This window comes from Mobula hypostoma, chromosome 1 (genome assembly GCF_963921235.1).
Source record: "Mobula hypostoma chromosome 1, sMobHyp1.1, whole genome shotgun sequence".
In the NCBI taxonomy this organism is placed as follows: Eukaryota; Metazoa; Chordata; class Chondrichthyes; order Myliobatiformes; family Myliobatidae; genus Mobula; species Mobula hypostoma.
In genome coordinates, this window is record NC_086097.1 from 27621257 (window position 1) to 27642537 (window position 21281).

At 40.3% G+C, this 21281-nt stretch overlaps 1 protein-coding gene across 3 annotated transcripts in view; it reads right to left on the minus strand.

Annotated features, from left to right (window-relative positions):
- The window catches only part of ttc7b (tetratricopeptide repeat domain 7B), a 477499-nt gene that overhangs the window by 315641 nt on the left and 140577 nt on the right, over positions 1-21281 (minus strand). For 2 of the 3 annotated variants that reach the window (XM_063045085.1, XM_063045092.1), the window contains exon 5: positions 2896-3017. In XM_063045085.1, the coding sequence (XP_062901155.1) occupies positions 2896-3017 (122 nt within the window). Of the gene's footprint in view, positions 1-2895; positions 3018-15127; positions 15309-21281 lie in introns of those variants that run through there. The other variant, XM_063045099.1, reaches the window with a different exon arrangement.

Sequence of the window (21281 nt, forward strand, 5' to 3'; positions counted from 1 at the left end):
GCCATGTCCTCTTGTATTGAGCAGTGGTGCACTGGGGAAGAGGCGCTGGCTATCCACTCTATCTATTCCTCTTATTATCTTGTACACCTCTATCATGTCTCCTCTCATCCTCCTTCTCTCCAAAGTGAAAAGCCCTAGCTCCCTTAATCTCTGATCATATTGCATACTTTCTAAACCAGGCAGCATTCTGGTAAATCTCCCCTGTACCCTTTCCAATGCTTCCACATCCTTCCTATAGTGAGGCGACCAGAACTGGACACAGTACTACAAGTGTGGCCTAACCAGAGTTTTATAGAGCTGCATCATTACATCGTGACTCTTAAACTCTATCCCTCGACTTATGAAAGCTAACACCCCATAAGCTTTCTTAACTACCCTATCCACCTGTGAGGCAACTTTCAGGGATCTGTGGACATGTACCCCCAGATCCCTCTGCTCCTCCACACTACCAAGTATCCTGCCATTTACTTTGTACTCTGCCTTGGAGTTTGTCCCTCCAAAGTGTACCACATCACACTTCTCCGGGTTGAATTCCATCTGCCACTTCAAAGCCCACTTCTGCATCCTATCATTGTCTCTCTGCAATCTTCGACAATCCTCTACATTATCTACAACATCACCAACCTTTGTGTCGTCTGCAAACTTGCCAACCCAGCCTTCTACCCCCACATCCAGGTCGTTAATAAAAATCACAAAAAGTAGAGGTCCCAGAACAGATCCTTGTGGGACACCACTGGTCACAATCCTCCAATCTGAATGTACTCCCTCCACCACCACCCTCTGCCTTCTGCAGGCAAGCCAATTCTGAATCCACCTGGCCAAACTTCCCTGGATCCCATGCCTTCTGACTTTCTGAATAAGCCTACCGTGTGGAACCTTGTCAAATGCCTTACTAAAATCCATATAGATCACATCCACTGCACTACCCTCATCTATATGCCTGGTCATCTCCTCAAAGAACTCTATCAGGCTTGTTAGACACGATCTGCCCTTCACAAAGCCATGCTGACTGTCCCTGATCAGACCATGATTCTCTAAATGCCCACAGATCCTATCTCTAAGAATCTTTTCCAGCAGCTTTCCCACCACAGACGTAAGGCTCACTGGTCTATAATTACCCAGACTATCCCTACTACCTTTTTTGAACAAGGGGACAACATTCACCTCCCTCCAATCCTCCGGTATCATTCCCATGGACAACGAGGACATAAAGATCCTAGCTTTATGATCCTTCTTCAACCTTTACCTCTTCCACCTCTCACTTCCCAGCTTCCTACTTCTTCCCTCCTACCCCACCTACCTACCTCCCCCCCTCACCTGATCTCACCTATCACCTCCCAGCTTCTTACTTCATCCCTCCTCCCCAATCCATTTACCTTCCTCCTGACCTGGTCTCACTCATTACCTGTCAGTTTATAATCCTTTCCCTCCCCCCACCTTCTTATTCTGACTTCTTCCCTCTTCCTTTCCATCCTGATACAGGATCTTTGCCCAAAACATCGACTGTTTACTCCCCTCCATAGATGTCGCCTGACTTCCTCCAGCATTTTGTGTGCAACATCAAATTACACTAATCCGTACTGACTGCAAGTGATCCATATCCCACCATTCCCTGCACATTCATATGTCTAATAAGCCCTTGAACAGCTATTGCATCTGCCTTCAGCACCACCCCTAGCAGCGTTCTGGGTGACTACCACTTCCTGTGTAAAAAAAACATGCCTCGGGCATCTCCTTTACACCCCCCTCCACCTTAAAGCTGTTTCTCTCCTATCTGGTATTTCTACCCTGCGATAAAAATACTGGCTGTCTTTTCTACTGAACAAAGCTGAAGCTGTTCTTAACAAATTCTTGTTCTAAAATTTTAGAACTTTAGGGTGTCATGGTAATGTAGCCGTTAGCTTAACATTTTACAGTGCCAGTGATTATTGACGGGGGTTTAATTTCCACCGCTGTCTGTAAGGAGTTAGCATGTTCTTCCTGTGACTGCATGGGTTTCCCATTAGCTGTTCCAATTTCCTCCCACATTCCACAGACACACAGGGGTGGTGAGTTGTGGACAAGCTATGATGGCACTGGAAGTGTGACGGCATTGAGGGCTGCCCCCAGCACAATCCTCACTGATTTAATCTGACACAAATGACACATTTCACGTATGTTTCATTGTTTTGATGTTCATGCTACAAATCAAGCCAATCTTTAATCTTTAAATTTTTTTCATCCCACCAGTCTTCCATTCAGCAAACTTTTGGCCATTTTTGCTGAGTGAAATTGAAGATGCACAAATGCACTTTCAGATACACATATTGCAAATGCACATGTGTACATGCAAGAACTCATGCATCAAAAGCCTTGTCACCCCGTGCATTTAAACACTTCTTCCTCCTTTGGCATGTCCTGGGAACTCTCTGGGTTTGACCTGGAGTCTCTAGTAATAAAAATTACCAAGTCTCTGTTATAAGTTATAAGTAACTAGCTCCAGGCCTGCACATATACAGCAGTCCTATGTCTGTCAGGCCACAGGCTAAGACTTGATCATTTGTAAGCTCAAGGATGAATGAAGAAAAACAAATGTGCATCTATATTACACCCTTTTCAAAAATGCTGAAGTTGCCTCCCATTACTTAAGCGCAGGGTAAGAACAACAAAGGAGTAGTACGATTAAACTTATTACTCTGTCATGTTAGCAATGGTACACACAATGTGAAAACTATGAACCTGGCCCACTGCATGCCCAACCAAAAGCACTGCAAAAAAAAAGAGAGCCCTCCATGTGTAGGAGCCCCAATCAATTCACTGCATGTGCACATGCCACATTCTTGGAATCGATCCAACACAGTTTACCCCCAAAGGTGTATACACACAGAAAGCTCCAACAAGTAATCTGGATCTTACCCATTTTTAAAATAAATGACGTGCGCTCGTTGAAGTCCTGTTTCGAGGAAAAATCCCAGTTCTTGTTCTTGGAATGCTGAACCAGGCTTCGGACTTCTGTTCTGAATGTTAGTGTTCAATACCTGGCTCCAAAAACAAGAACAATTGCTATTAGAAACATAGAAACATAGAAAACCTGCAGCATAATACAGGCCCTTCAGCCCACAATGCTGTGCCGAACATATACTTACTTTAGAAATTACCTAGGGTTACCCATAGCCCTCTATTTTTCTAAGCTCCATGTATCTATCCAGGAGTCTCTTAAAAAACCCTATCGTATCCACCTCCACCACCGTCGCCAGCAGCCGATTCCACGCATTCACCACTCTCTGCGTAAAAAACTTACCTCTGTACCTATTTCCAAAACACCTTAAAACTGTAACCTCTCATGCTAGCCATTTCAGTCCTGGGAAAAAGCCTCTGACTATCCACACGATCAATGTCTCTCATCATCAAATACACCTCTATCAGGTCACCTTTCACCCTCTGCCGCTCCAAGGAGAAAAGGCCAAGTTCACTCAACCTATTTTCATAAGGCATGCTCCCCAATCCAGGCAACATCCTTGTAAATCTCCTCTGCATCCTTTCTATAGTTTCCACATCCTTCCTATAGTGAGGTGACCAGAACTGAACACAGTACTCCAAGTGGGATATGACCAGGGTCCTACGTAGCTGTAACATTACCCCTAGGCTCTTAAACTTAATCCCACGGTTAATGAAGGACAATGCATCGTATGCTTTCTTAACCACAGAGTCAACCTGCGCAGCAGCTTTGAGTGGCCTATGGACTCGGACCCCAAGATCCCTCTGATCCTCCACACTGCCAAGAGTCTTACCATTAATACTATTTTCTGCCATCATATTTGACCTATCAAAATGAACCACCTCACACTTATCTGGGTTGAACTCCATTTGCCACTTCTCAGCCTAGTTTTGCATCCTATCGATTTCCTGTTGTAACCTCTGACAGCCCTCCACACTATCCACAACACGCCCAACCTTCGTGTCATCAGCAAATTTACTAACCTATCCTTGCACTTCCTCATCCAGGTCATTTATAAATATCACGAAGAGAAGGAGGTCCCAGAACAGATCCCTGAGGCACACCACTGGTCACCAACCTCCATCCAGAATATGACCCGTCTATAAGCACTCTTCTCCTTCTGTGGGCAAGCCAATTTTGGATCCACAAAGCAAGTTCCCCTTGGATCCCATGCCTTCTTACTTTCTCAATCAGCCAGGCATGGGTTACCTTATCAAATGCCTTGCTGAAATCTATATAAACTACATCTACTGCTCTACCTTCATCAATGTGTTTAGTCACATCCTCAAAAAATTCAATCAGGATCGTAAGGCACGACCTGCCTTTCACAAAGCCATGCCGACTACTCCTAATCATATTATGTCTCTCCAAATGTTCATAAATCCTGTCTCTCAGGATCTTTTCCATCAACTTACCAACCACTGAAGTAGGACTCACTGGTCTATAATTTCCTGGGCTATCTCTACTCCCTTTCATGAATAAGGGAACAGTATAATCTGTCTCCCTAACTGCTCCTTGATGTTCCTGTTACTAGTGGGTGCTCTATAAAAGACACCCAGTAAAGTTATTGACCCCTTCCTGTTTCTAACTTCCACCCACAGAGAGTCAGTAGACAATCCCTCCATGACTTCCTCCTTTTCTGCAGCCGTGACACTATCTCTGATTAACAGTGCCATGCCCCCACCTTTTTTGCCTCCCTCCCTGTCCTTTCTGAAACATCTAAAGCCTGGCACTCTAAATAACCATTTCTGCCCCTGAGCCATCCAAGTCTCTGTAATGGCCGCAATATCATAGCTCCAACCACTGATCCACGCTCTAAGCTCATCCACTTTGTTCATGATGCTTCTTGCATTAAAATAGACACATCTCAAACCATTGGTCTGAGTGCATCCCTTCTCTTTCACCTGCCCATCTTCCCTCTCGCACTGTCTACAAGCTTTCTCTATTTGTGAGCCAACCATCCCTCCTCCTCCTCTTCAGTTCGGTTCCCACCCCCAGCAATTCTAGTTTAAACTCTCCCCAATAGCCTTAGCAAACCGCCCTGCCAGGATATTGGTCCCCCTTGGATTCAAGTGCAACCTGTCCTTTTTGTGCAGGTCACACCGGCTCCAAAAGAGGTTCCAATGATCCAGAAATCTTAATTCCTGCTCCCTGTTCCAATCCCTCAGCTATGCATTTATCCTCTACCTCACTCTATTCCTATACTCACTGTCACGTGGCACAAGCAGAAAACCTGAGATTACTATGTTTGAGGTATTTTTAAACAACTTCTCAAATTGAGTCTGGAACAAGTTATTCACACCTGTCTGTACATAAACATAAGTGAACAAAATTAGGACAAGCAAACTTCAATCACCAAAAGAAAGAAAACTGTAGGTTTGAACTGAGCCGTACAAAGATATACTTACTTCTACAACATATTCTGAATTATTAAAAAGGAACAAGAGTCCCCTTGACATATTTCTGCACTTTGAATACAGTATCTGTTTATTCCCTTCCATAGACGCTGCCCGACCTGCTGAGTTCCTCTAGCGTGTTGTGTGTGTTGCTTTGACCCCAGCATCTACAGAGTATTTTGTGTTTATGATCTGCAGAATCTCTTGCATCTAACAATTCAATTTTGATAATAATTTGAATTGGAGGAGAAGATGGCGGCGTGACGACAGCACGCGCGGCCACTTCGGCGGTGATGTCTGTTATCTGTCAAGTAGGTGACCGTACACAATTCTGATTTGATGGAGACAGACGTGAGAGTACGGAGGAACATCTGGAAATCTTCTGAAATGCCTGCTTCGCTGCTGCTGCTACTGTGTGGTAACCGGAATCTCTGGAGCTGAAGGCCCTGAAATCCTCGGCTTTGCCTGTTTCAGCGGCCGGGGCGAGGTCGAAGGCACTCGGGAGGCTGTATCGGAAGGCTTGTCGGAAGCTCTGAGTTTTCGGACGGATAGACTCAGGGTCGGCTGTGGTTGGCTGCTTCCAAGGCATCGGCAAGTTGACGGTGCCTGGAGGTTTATGGCAGGAGTTACTCCCTTTTGCCACTGCTATCGGAGACTCAGGAGTCGATCGACTCGGGAACTTTGAGACTTTATTTACCGTGCCCATGGTTTGTTCTTCATCAAATTATAGTATTGCTTTGCACTGCTGTAACTATATGTTATAATTATGTGGTTCTGTCAGTGTTAGTCTTTGGTTTGTCTTGTTTTCTGTGATAGCACTCCGGAGAAACATTGTATCATTTCTTAATGCATGTATGCATTTCTAAATGACAGTAAAAGAGAACTGAGTGTTCTCATAATCTAAAATTTCTATTTCAATACTCTGTCCAAAAATATATGCTAAAAAGAACATATGAATGTAAAACTGAAAATGCTTGAAATTTCCAGCAGATCAGACAATTTTTATGTCGAGAGCTAGAGAGAAACTGAGCTTTATTTCAAATGACTTTTCATCAGAACTGGCCTCCTACATTGTTCTAACAAAGTTCAATCAAATCTTGAGGACAACACCTCATCTGGGACTGGGTGCATTGCATCCTTCAGGACTCAATAGTCAACTGAAAAATTTCACATAAAACCATAGGATCATAATTCATAGGAACAGAATTAGGCCACTCAGCACATCGAGTCTGCTTCGGCATTCCATTATGGCTAATTTATTATCCTCCTAAATACATTCTCCTGTTTTCTCTCCATAACCCTTGACCCCGAGTAAACAAAAACGTATGAATCTCCGCTTTAAATATACTCAATGACTTGACCTCCACAACCATCCGTGGCAATGAATTCCACAGATTCACCACTCTCTGACTAAAGGAATGCCTTCTCATCCCTGTTCTAAATGTATGTCTCTCCTTTCTGAGGCTGTGCCCTCCGGTCCAAGACTCACCATCTATAGGAAATATCCTCTCCAAATACACTCTAATTGACTTTTCAATATTCGACAGATTTCAATGAGATCCCCCATCATTCTAAATTCCAGTGAGGACAGGCCTAGAGCCATTAAATGCTCCTTATACTTTAACCATTTCATTTCCAGAATCAGTCTCATGAACTTCATTTGGACCCTCTCCAATGCGAGCACATTTTTTCTTGGGTAAGAGACCAAAAACTGCTCACAATACTACATGTGTGGTCTGACCAATACCTTTTAAAGCCTCAGCATCACATCATTGGTCTTATATTGTAGTCCTCTTGAAATAAATCCTAACATTGCATGTCTTCCTTATCAATGTCTCAACCTTTATGGAATCCTGCACAAGGGTTCCCAAGTCCCTTTGCCCCTCTGATTTTTGCATCTTCGCCCTGTTTAGAAAATAGCCTACTTCTTTATTCCTTCTACTAAAGTGCATGACCATTCACTTCCCTACTCTATATTCCAACTGCCACTCCCTTGCCCATTCTTCCAATCTGTACAGGTTATTCTGCAGACTCCCTCTCTCCTCAACACTACCTGCCCCTCCACCTATCTTTTTACTGTTCGCAAACTTGGCCATAAAAACCATTAATTCCATCATCTAAATCACTGGCATAGAACATGAAAAGAATCGATCCCAATACAGACCCCGGCAAGCACCATTGGTCACCAGCAGCCAACCAGAATAAGCCATCTTTATTCTGACTCTTTGCCTCTGCCAGTCAGCCAATCTTCATCAATGCTAGTATACTTTCTTTAAAACAATGGATTCTCATCTTGTTAAACAGCCTCATGTGCAGCAACTAGTGAAAGACCTTCTGTATATCCAAGTAAACAATGTCCACTGACTCTCCTTCACCTAAGCTACCTGTTCGTTCCTTAACGAATTCCAGCAGATTTGTCAGGCAATATTTCCCCTCAAGGAAACCATGCTGACTTTAGCCTACTTTATCATGCGCCAACAAGTACACCAAAATCTCATCTTTAACAGTGGAAGCCAACATCTTCCCAACCACTGAAGTCAGGCTAACTGGCCTACAATTTCCTTTCTTCTGCCTCCCTCCCTTCTTAAAGAGTGGAGTGACATTTGCAATTCCCAGTCCTCCGGAATCGTTCCAAAATCTAGAGGTTCTTGAAATATTATTCCTAATGCCTGCACAAACTCTTCGGTCATCTATTTCAGAACTCTGGCATGTAGTCCATCTGGTTTAGGTGACTTGTCTTCCTTCAGAACTTTCACCTTCCCAAGCACCTTCTCATTATTAATAGTAACGACACTCACTTCTGCCTTCTGATACTCTCAAATTTCTAGCATACTGCTAGTGTCTTCCACCGTGAAAACTAATGCAAAATATTTATTAAATCCATCCACCATTTCTTTGTCCCCATGGCTACCTCTCCAGTGTCATTTTCCAGCAGTTCAATATCCACTCTCACCTCTCTTTTACTCATTATATATCTGAAAAACCTCTTTGATATTATTGGTTAGCTTACCTTCATATTTCCTCTTTTTTCTCCTTATGATTTTTTAGTTGCCTTATGTTGGTTTTTAAAAGCTTCCTAATATTTTTGCTATATCATATGCCCTCTCATTTGCATTTATGCTGACTTTGACATCCCTTGTCAGCTCTGGCTGCCTCATCTTTTTAAAAATATTTCTTCATCTTTCAGATGTATTTATCCTGCACTTTCCGAATCACCCCAGAAACTCAAACATTACTCTCGCATGCCTATGTAATTCTATTTATTCCACTATAATACTGATACATCTTACTTTATCTTCTGTCTCTCAAACAGCAAGGTGAATATTATGATCACTGTCTCCTAAGGGTTCCTTTATCTTAAGCTCCTGAATCAAATCTGGTTCATTGCACAACAGCCAAACCAGAACTGCCTTTCCCCTAGTAGGCTCATCCACAAGCTGCTTCAGAAAGCCATCTAGTAGGTATTCTACAATTCCTCTCTCTTGTGATCCAACAACAACCTGATTTTCCTAATCTACATGCATACCAAAATCCCACATTGCCCTCACTACATTCTTTTTCTATTTCCCATTGAAAGTTATATCCCACATCCTTGTTACTGTTCGGCAGCCTGTATATAACTTCCTTCAGGATCTTTTTACCCTTGTAGTTTCTTAGCTCTACCCACAAGGGTTCTACATCTTCTGATCCTATGTCACCTCTTTCTAAAGATTTGTGTTTTTTTTACCGATAGAGCCACCGCACCCCCTCCGCTTACTTGCCTCTCCTTTCGATACAAAATGCATACTTGAATGTTAGGCTCACAACTATGATTTTCTTTCAGCCACGATTCAGTGATGCTCACGATATCATACCTGCCAATCTCCAACTGCGCTACAAGATCATCTACCTCATTCTGTATACTGTGTGCATTCAAATATCACAGTTTCAGTCCTGTATTCATTATCCTTTTCGATTTTGCCCCCATGTTACACTTCAGATTATTCCAACTGCAAATTTGCCCTATCATATACCAATCCTTCCTTACAGTCACACTACACATTGCCAATTGCCTCAACCTCAGCCCTAACATTCTGGTTCCCATACTCCTGCCAAAATAGTTTAAACCCTCCCCAACAACTCTAGCAAACCCCTCCATCAGATACACACATTTGATTAGCAGAAATAAATCAGCTATTGAAACTGTTGTTTATAAAATTGGAGAATGTGTAGGTGAATATTCTGATAAAGGTTGTGGATGAGGTTGTGATGAGTTATACCATGCTCATCTCTCTCTGTACTTTGTCAAGGTGTTGACAATTTGCTTGGTATTACTATACAGTGCCCATAAAAAGTACTCACCACCCTCCCCTCCTTGTAAGTTTTCAGGTTGTATTTTATTACAACATTGAATCATAGCGGATTTAATTTGGCTTTTTTGACACTGATCAACAGAAGAAGGCGCTTTCATGTCATGATGCCAGAAACAGCCAAGAGTGAAAATGAAACAATTTCACTCCTTCAACAAGTTAGAAACTACGAAGATTTTGAAGGAATTTACAATAATCTAGAACAGGGGTCCCTAACCTTTTGCGCACCGCAGACCGGTTTAATATTGACAATATTCTTGCGGACTTCGTGTGCGTTCAAGTTCAACAGTGGGTGTGACAGGGAATGAGGAAAGGTGCAGCTGACTCATATCGGTTCATATCACCAAATCATATCGTTTCCTCGTGGCTCGGTTGCACATGCTTGCGGCCCAGTGGTTGGGGACCAGTAATCTAGAACTTTACAATGAAGATTTGGAGGATACAATTGTCAATAGCATTGTATGAAGGCAGTCCATTATCTGCACTAGATCTGTGCGCTGATTTTGTTCATTTAGTCAATCAAAAGAACATGGCAATGTATACCGGATGAATTCCTCTGTTGATAACTATTAGGAAGTAATACAGTGAGAAAAGAAAGAGAAATTGCCTTTAAACTCACGAGAGAGCATAGGCCATCAACCTTTTGCTGCTGATGTTTCTTTTTTACGAGGTCGAGTTGCTAGCTCGATGCTCAACCCAGCACAGATGAAAAGCGTGCCGGGGTAGCCAGCTAGATTCGAACTTGGGAGCCTTCGCTCCAAAGTCAGGCACTGATGCCACTATGCCACCAGCCGGCTAGTTTTACAGTACTGTAGCAGTATTGCTAGTGTTCTAATTTATTCATTTAAATACTTAATTTGCTACTCAGTTAAACAGCAGTTCGTCTTTATTATACATGTTTAACTATTTCCATGAAACTTCGGATAATTGAGACAGCTGTTTAATTAGGCTAAAATGTACTGGTCCCAATGTGTCCCAATTAACTGGAAACCACCGTGCATATTAATTAATTAATTAGTGCAAAAGGAGAGCAAGAGTAGTGAGGTAGCATTCATGGGTTGGTTCATTTTCCATTCAGAAGTCTAATGGTGGAGGGGAAAAAGCTGTTCCTGTAATGTTGAGTGTGTGTCTTCAGGCTCCTGTCTCTCCTCTCTGATGGTGGTATAAGAACAGAGCATGCCCTGGTTGATGGGGTCCTTAATGAGGGATGCTACCTTATTGAGGCATCACCTTTTAAAGGCATCCTCAGTGGTGGGGAGCCAGTGCCCATGATGGAGCTAGCTGAGCTTGCAACCGTCTGCAGCTCTTTCTGATCCTCTGCAGTGGCCCCTCCATAACCCTAACCCTAAGCTTAAGGTGTGGCAACACATGCAGGCTGCCCCAGCAACTCTCTGAGTGTGTTTGTTGGTAATGCAAATGAAACATTTCACTGTATGTTTTGACGTACATGTGATAAATAAATCCGAATCTGAACCTGAAATAGCTGATACACACAGAGGAACTCAGCAGGTCAGGCAGCCTCAATGGAAAGGAATAATTAGTTGACCGTTTGGACTGAGACCCTGCATCAGGACTGGAAATGAAGGGGGAAGAAGCCAGAATTAGAAGGTGGAGGGAGGGGGAGGAGTACAAACTGCAAATATACTGGATTTCCTTCATTATCAATGGGTCTAAATCTTAAAGTTCCCTACAGATGTCAGAGAGTACAACTGAATTCTCAAAGATGAAACTTTGTTGTTTCTAGTATTCCTTGCTTTCATTTCTGTGTGAGAGAAGATCTTCATCACAAAGACTTGGCAGCAGTCAAAAAGGCCATTTAGCCACGCCTTCTCAAGGACAATTAGGAATGGGCAATAAATACTGGCCTTGGCAGTGCCACTTGCATTGCACAAATGAATATTAATAAATTCTTAAGTATAGACCATTTATGGTCTTCACAGGCACGTGCTCAAGTAATGACAAATGATCATGGCTGAAGGTGAGTCTGTCTTTGAGTCAGTTAAGTATGTAGACATAAAAGGCATTTAACTTCCAGTATGTAGCCATCAGTTTGTATGGAAAGTACAATGATCCCTGATTGAGAGCAGGAGTAACACTCACCAGCTGTTCACTCATTTGGTCTATATGCAACAGGGTAATCTCTGGTTGCAACAATGAACAGAGGTTTGACATTAACAATTGAACTTCTACAATTTTTTTTTATGTTTAATAAATTATCTTCCCTAAGTGCATCTGGAAATGACACCCTGGATATTGCATGACATTGCCCATTTAACCCTTTCAATGACATAAAAGGTTGAATGAGTGGTTCTGTCCATGAGTATATTAACGTCTTATTTTTAATCTATGCATTAATTAGAAATCTAAAGTTATGAAAAAATGATGTTCTATGGATTACAGATAAAGAAAACTGGATTGGATTGAATTGGTTTATTACTGTCACATGTACCCAGATATAGTGGGAGTCTTTGTTGTGTGCAGTCCAGACAAATGTCACTACATATAACTACACTGAGGAACTGTTAGATTAGCATGTAGAATTGTTATTTTCCTTGTAGTTCAACTTTCCTAGGCTTGATTGTAATTTTATATAATACGTCACAGTAGTGTAGTGGTTAGCGTGACACTATTAAAGCTCAGGGCATTTCTGAGTTTGAAGTTCAATTTTAGCGCTGTCTGTAAGGAGTTTGTAGGTTCTCCATGGGGCTGTATGGGTTTCCTCCAGGTTTTCCAGGTTCTTTCCACATTCCAAACTCATACTGGTCCATAGGTTAATTAGTCATTGTAAATTGTCCTGTGATTAGGCTAGTGTGAATAGGTGAGTTGCTGGGCAGTGTGGCTTGTTGAGTCAGAAGGGCCTGGTATCTCTAGAAAAATAAATAAATCTATATAGATTCAATTGTTCAGTGAAATGGCCAGCACTTACAGTACAGTCGCTTCAGTATTTTTCTAGAAACTTCTAAGTTTTGAGTAGTGGTGTCACACCACTCAAATCTGGCTATTTTATAGGCTAATTGTTATCACTGGAATTTGGGCTATCTCTAGTCTGAGTATGAGAGGACAATGAATACTTTTTGCTTTGTCCTTTTCCTTTTTGTTCTCTTGGCTCCTCTTTCTCGTTCATTTTCTAGTCTTGTAACACTTAATAACATTGTAAGCAATAAGTTTTATACTCATTCAGGACTTACAAAGAACCTGTGGATCATAAAACTATCAGAATTTAACAGTACTAAAAAGAAAACAATGCAGAATAGAGTGTTGCAGTTTCAGTGAAAGTGCAGTGCAGGTAGACAAATAAAGTCCAATTGACATGATAAGGCAGGTTGAGAAATTAAGAGTTCAAGATTTCATTTTCTGGTGTATGAGAGATCTGTACAAGAGTCTACTAACAGCTGGATGGAAGCTGTCCTCGTGTCTGGTGATACGTACTCTCTCAAACTTTTGTACCTTCTATCCAATGGAAAAGTGAAGAAGAGAGAATGACCAGGCTGGGAAGGGCCCTTGATTACACTGGCTGCTTTCTCAAGGCAGAAGAAAGTTTAGACGGTGTCAGGAAAGGTGAGGCTGGTTTGTGTAATAGACTGGGCTGCGTTCACAGTTCTTTGCAATTTCTTGAGATGTCGGACAGAGCAGTTGCAAGCCAAGCTGTGATGCATCTGGACAGGATGCTTTCTTTGGTGCATCTGTAAAAAGTGATAAGAGTCATCGGGGATATGCTGCATTTCATCTGCCTTTTAAGGAAAATTCAAACGACCAGAATATCATGCCACAGTACAGCATAAATTGAGCAATAAGTAGGTGGACAAATTGACCATTCCTAACACTCGTTTTATTTGCTCCTCAGGCAGAATATCCTGTTCAGATTTTGTTAGATTAGTTCATCAAAAGATTAAAAAAGGATATCATAATATTAAACATAACATAATAGCACCTGATGCAGTTAAATAGTTATACATTGACAACAAAGACTAGTTTGGAAGGTAGTGAGGAGGATAGTCTTTGCTTACAGAACAATATTGAACAGATGGTAATTTATTTTATTTCTTTAATGATACCTCTCAACCATTGGGCTTTTGAACCAAAGGGGATAACTTCACTCAACTTTATTTACCCCTCACTGAACTGTTCCCACAACCTATGGACTCACTTTCAAGGAATCTTCATCTCATATTCTCAATATTTATTGCTTATTTATTTATTATTATTATTTCTTTCTTTCTTTTTCTATTTGCACAGTTTGTTGGTTTTTGCACATTTGCTGAAAGCCCACGTTGGTGTGGTCTTTCATTGATTCTATTATAGTTATTATTCTACTGTGGATTTATTTAGTATTCCCTCAAGAAAATGAATCTCAGAGTTGTGAATGGTAACATATATGTACTTTGATAATAAATTTACGTTGAACTTTGCAGCATGGAATTAGGTCCATCCAGCCCACCAAGACCATACCACACAATTACACACATGTGACCATTTAACCTACAAACCTGTATGTCTTTGGAATGCGGGAGGAAACCACAACACCCAGAGGAAATTCACGTGGTCACAAGAAGAATGTACAAACTCTTTACCGACAGTGGTGGAAATTGAACCTGGTGCTGTAATAGCATTATGCTGTTATGCCGCCCCAGTTCTACACCCTAATCCAACAAAAGTTAATCCTGTTTTTTTTTATACAATGGTGTGTTGTTAACCACTCAAAGATCGAAAACAGAATAAGTGAACAAAGATGTAATAGTATATTTCAGAATTGAGTCCAACAGATCATCTCTTCACACAAACTCCCTCCCACTCTAATTCATCTGGCCCTGTCAGCATAGCCTTCTGCTCCATTCCCCCTCGTGCTTATCTAGCTTCCTGTTCAATCTCCCTATGCTGTTCAACCACACCAGCCCTTTTGCCAACAGAGAATTTATTCTTCAATCACATAAGGGCATGAAAACATTCCATTTTAATGACAAGATGGAAGCCTTCATATAAACCACACTTTTTTTTTAATGGTGGAGAGCACTTCATAAAGTAAATGCAAGAGCTAAACCAAAATTTAAGGTCAAGTTTAGACTTTCTGGCAAAACACAGAACGAAGCAAAATGTACTTAGAAATATCCACCCCGTCAAGCTGAGCTGTTGCCAACACAGTGCCTCTTTGGAATGCAAATCAGCTCAGTTATGATAAACACGATTACTGTGCAAAGAAACAAATAACAAATCACATTATTTCATGACTTCAAGTTTGAAATATATTTTTCAACAGACGAGAAAAATTAATGATCGCGTCTTTTGGAAGACACTGAAAATGAGATGGGGTAATTCAAAGAAGAGCTCTAGACAATCTAACTGATATACTGCAATTAGCTCCATACGCTGCTCCGCAGTATTAACCCAGGCAGCAGTGTAATACTCACCCTGTTCATATTTGGCAAAATGCCCTTCATGTACATCTGTCTGGACAATTGGGATCCAAAGGCATTTCATTTTTCCCATGTCTGCATGTTTCCAGAAGAAATAATAGCAGATTGCAGATCCTCAGTGTTTTAATCCAAATGGGCATTTTCTATCTTGTTCCATAAACCTGGGAACAACCCACATCATTTCATACCATTCCTGCTATGTGATTTATGAAACTTGGCAAATAACCTGCACACCGCACAGGGTTCAATGATCAGATAATATTTCAATGATGTTTACCGAGGGGTGAATATTGGCCAGGACACAAAGACTAATTTTCTTTGTCCTTATTTTAATTAGTGCAATGGACTCTTTATGGATAATTATGGTTCAGTTGAAAGCCTCTAGAAAACAGCCCTAAGCTTTCTCTTTGTTATTTTGAGACCTTTTCGATTGAAAATACATGTAAGTGAACCAGGATTGCTTCTTCGTCAACCATGTTACATACTTCACAGATTTCCTTTCTCCCACCTCTTTCCTGGAAGAAAATACACCCTGGCCTACTGCTTTCATTGAGCTTACTGACTTTGCTGACTTGTTTAATAGCTCAAGAACAAATACAGTTAATTTACTTCAAGAATAATTTATGTAATTCCTCCTACATATACTTAGTTAAGTTTAGTTAGCATTATTGTACCCAGTCAATAAATAACTCTGATCTGGATACAGCCAAAACTGCACACGCTGCAAAGGCAAACATTTTATTAGCTTTCAGTAAATTTCATACTAGTCATAGAATCGGGGTCATGTAGTACAGAATGTGTCTTAATGGCTGATTATGTACACGCTACCCATTATAGCGACCTACACTAATCCATCACACTCGTCCCCACCATTCAGCACATTTACAAAGAGTGCTGCTACAAGAAAGCAGCATCCATCAACACAGAACCACACCATTCAGGCGATGCTCTTTTCTCATGACTACCACTGGGCAGGAGGTACAGGAGCTTTGGGTCCTACATAACCAGGTTTAGTAATAGTTACTATCCTTCAATCATCAGGCTCTTGAACCAGCATGGATAACTTCACTCACCTCAACAATGAACTAACTCCACAACCTCCAGACTCACAATAAAGGACTCTACAACTCAAGTTCCCAGTATTATTTTTTTTTATTTGTACAATTTTTCTTCTTTTGCACATTGGTTGTTTGCTAGTCTTTGTTTATTTATAGTTATTCATAAATTCTATTGTATTTCTTTTAGTTTTGTAAATGTCTGCAAGAAAACACATCTCAGAGTTGTATATGGTGACCTAAAAGTACTTTGATAATAAATTTACTTTGACTATGTTTACATGCATTACCTCCATTGTCTATTAGCAATGTACAATTAATTTATCCAATTCTTATAACATATAAAACTATAAATCACTTAAAAATTATTTGTTTTAAGCATTTTTATAAAAACTTTATTTAGTCTTAAAACCTGAATTCAGCTAGAGTAGGCAGGAGTCCTGCAATGGAGACCAAGTCATTGGGGATATTTAAAGTGGAGATTGACAGGTTCTTGATTTGTAAGGGTGTCAAAGATTGCAGGAGAGAGAAGGCAAGAGAATGGGGTTGAGAGGAAAAATAAATCAGCCACAATCAAATGGCAGAACAGACTCAATGGACCAAATGGCCTAATTCTGCTCCGATGTCTTAAGGTCTTTATCATTCTTTTTGGGATAGTCAGTAAGTATTTTGCAGTTTTCACTGTGGAAAACATCAGTAGTATGCCAGAAATTAAAGAATGTCAGAGGGCTGAAGTGAGTGTTGTTGCTATTACTAAGCAGAAAGTGGTTGGGAAACTGAAAGGTCAGAAAGTAGATAAGTCACCAGGACCAGATAGACTACACCCCAAGGTTCTGAAAGAGGTAGCTGGAGAGATTATGAAGGAATTAGTAATGATCTTTCCAGAACTGTGAGATTCTGGGGTGGTTCCAGAGGACTGGAAAATTACAAATGTCACTCCACTCTTTAAGAAAGGAGGGAGGCAAAAGACAGGAAATTATAGGCCATTTAGCCAGGCTTTAGTGGTTGTTAAGATATTGGAGTCTATTATTAAGGATGAGATTTCAAGGTACTTGGAGGCACAGGATAAAATAAGCCAAAGTCAGCATGGTTTCCTTAAAGGGAAATCTTGCCTAACAAATCTTTTGGAATTCTTTGAGGAAATAACAAGCAGAATAGCTAAAGGAGAGTCACTGGATGTTGCTTACTTGGATTTTCAGAAGGCCTCACACAAGGTCTCGCACATGAGGCTGCAAAACAAGACAAGAGCCCATAGTATTACAGGAAAGATACTAGCATGGATAGAAGATTGGCTGACTAGCAGTAAGCTAGGAGTGGAGACCTTCTCTGGTTGGCTGCTGGTGAATAGTGGTGTTCCACAAATGTCAGTGTTGAGACCACTTCTTTGTATGTTATTTATCAATGATTTGGATGACAGAATTGATGGCTTTGTGGCCATGCTTGCAGACATTACAAAGATAGGTGGAGGGCAGGCAGTGTTGAGGAAGCAGGGAGTCTGCAGAAGGACAGGCAGATTAGGAAAATGGGCAAAAAAATAATATATGAAGTAATATGTCAGGAAGTATATGGTCATGCACTTTGGTAGATGGAATAAAAGCATAGACTATTTTCTAAAATGGGGTAAATTCAGAAATCAGAGGTTGAAATGGATTCCCTAAAGGTTAACTTGCAGGTTGAGTCCATGATAAGGAAGGCAAATGCAATATTAGCTTTCATTTCAAGGGGACTAGAATATAAAAACATGGATGTAATGGTGAGGCTTTACAAGACATTGGTCAGACTGTACTTCGAGTATTGACAGCCACTTTGGGCCCCTTATATAACAGTGGATCTCCTGGCATTGGAGATGATCCAGATGAGGTTCATGAGAATGATCCCCGAAAGAAAGGATTAACATATGAGGAGCCTGTACTTGCTGCAGTTTGGAAGAATGAGGGGGGGAATCTCATTGAAACCTATCAAATATTGAAATGCCAAGATAGAGTGGACGTGGACAGAATGTTTCCTACTATGGGGGAGTCAAGGACTAGACGACACAGCATCAGAATACAAGGGTATTTAGAACACAGTTGAAGAATTTCTTTAGCCAGATGGTGGTAAATCTGTGAAATTCATTGCCACAGACACCTGTGGAGGACAGGTCATTGGGTTAGTCATTAAGATGGAGATTGATAGGTTCTTGTTCAGTAAGGATGTCAAAGGTTACAGGGAAAAGGCAAGAGAATGGGGTTGAGAGGGATAGTGGAATGGTGAAGCAGACTTGATGGGCTGAATGGCCTAATTCTGCTCCTGCTTCTAATTGTTGTTGTTCCTTTCCACACCTTGTGGTGCATCGAGCAGCAGCCTTGCCATTTCTTTATCATTTTTGTCTCTTTTTTTTATGAGGCTGAGTTGCTAGTTCAATGCTCAACCCAACACGATAGAAGGTATGCAAGGAGCTGGCCAGATTCAAACCCGGACAACTCGTCTCAAAGTCCAGCGCGGATGCTACTACGTCAGCTGTGTCTTATGGTCTTAAGAATTTCCGTTTCCTTGTTCTCTGTACAAGCCCCAAGAATAATGCCTTTGAGTTCTGCTGGAAACCCATTGATCAGCACATGATGAGAAATACATGAATAGACGTCATTAGCACATGTAGGCAACTTGGCCCTTCAATTCTGCGGTGCTATTCCATAACACCATGGCTGATCTAACTGCAAGTTAACACTGCATTCCTGTCTGTCCACAGTTAACTTTCTGTCCCCAGCTTGTCAAAATTTGTTCAACCTCTGCCTCACAGTTCAAAGTTCAAAGCAAATTTATCAAAGTACTTGTATCACCATATACAACCCTGAGATTCACTTTTTTGCAGACATACTCAATAAATCCAATAACCATAATAGAATCAATGAAAGACTACACCAACCAGTGGACAAAAGACAACACTGCAAATACATAATGATTTTTGATAGAAGGTAAAACATATCTCTTACCTAAAATCACAATGATCCATCAAAATATCGTCCTATTACTTGTTTACAAACTATATAAAAAATTGTAACATCATGCATCTCGCAACTAATTACCACTCGCTTAGGTAACCACAATATACTCACAGAAGAACAGAAAAGATGCCATAAGGGTATGAAAGCATGTAAAGAACAACTGATAACATATTCCATATTTCTAAATCAAGCCCAAAGAAAAAGCAGAAATCTTTCATGTGATAATATATATTGACTACCTAAAAGCATTTGATTCTATCCCACACTCGTGGTTAATAGAAGCTCTTTATGTATATATAAACTATACCCAATATTTGTGAAATTCCTACAACATCTGATGAAGCATTGGCATACTAGAATCACACTATCCATTAACAACCGAAAAAAGAACAACCACTGTTATCAAAATAAACCGAGGCATTTTCCAGGGCATCTCTCTAAGCCCACTATGGTTCTGCCTAGCTTTAAACATGCTCTCGAATTTAGTGAATTAGATTTTAATAGGATATCAAATTAAAAACAACCAAATGAATTATACCTTGATACACCTTCTATACATAAACAATTTGAAATTATAATTAACTTCATCAGTAAAGCTAAAATAATTAATTCAAATAGTACAACCATTTTTGAAAGATAGAAACATAAACTTTGGACCAGATAAGTTCAGAACATCAAACATAAAGAAAGGTGCAATAGAGCTAGTAGAATATAAAACACAGCATCAGGATACAATACCAACAATGGATGAATATGAAACATACACGTATTCGGGATATCAACAAACAAAGGAAATAGATCATGGTGTGATAAAGGGAAAACTGTCACAGAATTTACTTCAAGGCTTAAGAAAATCTGCCAAACAGAGCTCAGTAGTAAAAATATAACAAAGACAATAAACACTTTTGTTATACCCATATTAACAGATTTTTCTGGCATAATATCTTGGTCCAAAACTGATCTAGAAAACTTACAAAGAAAAATAAAAACTGAAATGACAAATTTTAGAAAACGCTTTGTACACCCGAATACACTTAGATTAACACTTCCTAGGACAGGAGGAGGAAGAGGAATAACAGATATAAAAAAATTACACAACAGTCAGATAAAATTAAGGATATACCTTCATCAACAAAAACAGGATTCAGTATTCCATGCAAGCACATGCAATTCTGATAAGAAGTACACACCACTAAACTTAAATGAAACAACACCCAGAAAAATGCATAGATTATCACTGTAGAAGAAAAGGTTAATCAATGAAAGAACATGATCTTCCATGGGAGACATCTCAGCAGAATAGATGTTGACAAGGAACTATCAAACACCTGGCTCAGAGTTGGACACCTCTTCCCAGGAACAGAGGGGTTTTTTAAGGCAATACAGGAGCAGGTGGTTGACACAAAAAATTATCAAGAATACACAATAAAAACCCAACAAATTCAAAACAATAAATGCAGAAAATGCCAAGAGAAACCAGAAACAATGAAGGGTCTCAGCCCAAGATGTTAACTGTTTACTTTTTGCCATAGATGTTGCCTAACCTGCTGAGTTCCTCCAGCGTTTTGCTCAGAAACAACCTAGAACATTACAGGATACTGCAGCAGTTTAACTCAATCTACAGACACAATCAAGTGGCAAATATCATTCACCAAAATCTTGCTTTAAAATACAAACTCATAAAAGATACCATACCTTACTATAAATAAAAGCCTGATTCAGTCTTAGTCAGAATCCTACAAATTATTTTATGACCGATCCATTATTACACATAGGACAATCTATAATAACCACCCGGATATAATATTATAGAATAAACAAGCAAGAACAACTTACTTCATAGATATAGCCATTCCAAACACACAAAATATACAGAAATCAGTAAGTGAAAAAGACCAGAAATATGCTGATTTAAAAGAGGAAATTGAAAGGCCGTGGAACACAAACTGGGTATACATTGTCCCAATAGTAATAGCTATAACCGGTATCAGTCCAAAGTCACTACACAATAGCATTAACCAATTAAGCCTACACACCAATATTTATGTAAATCTCCAGAAAGTCACAATACTAAGCACTACTAGAATAGTCCAAAAGTTCCTAGTAATT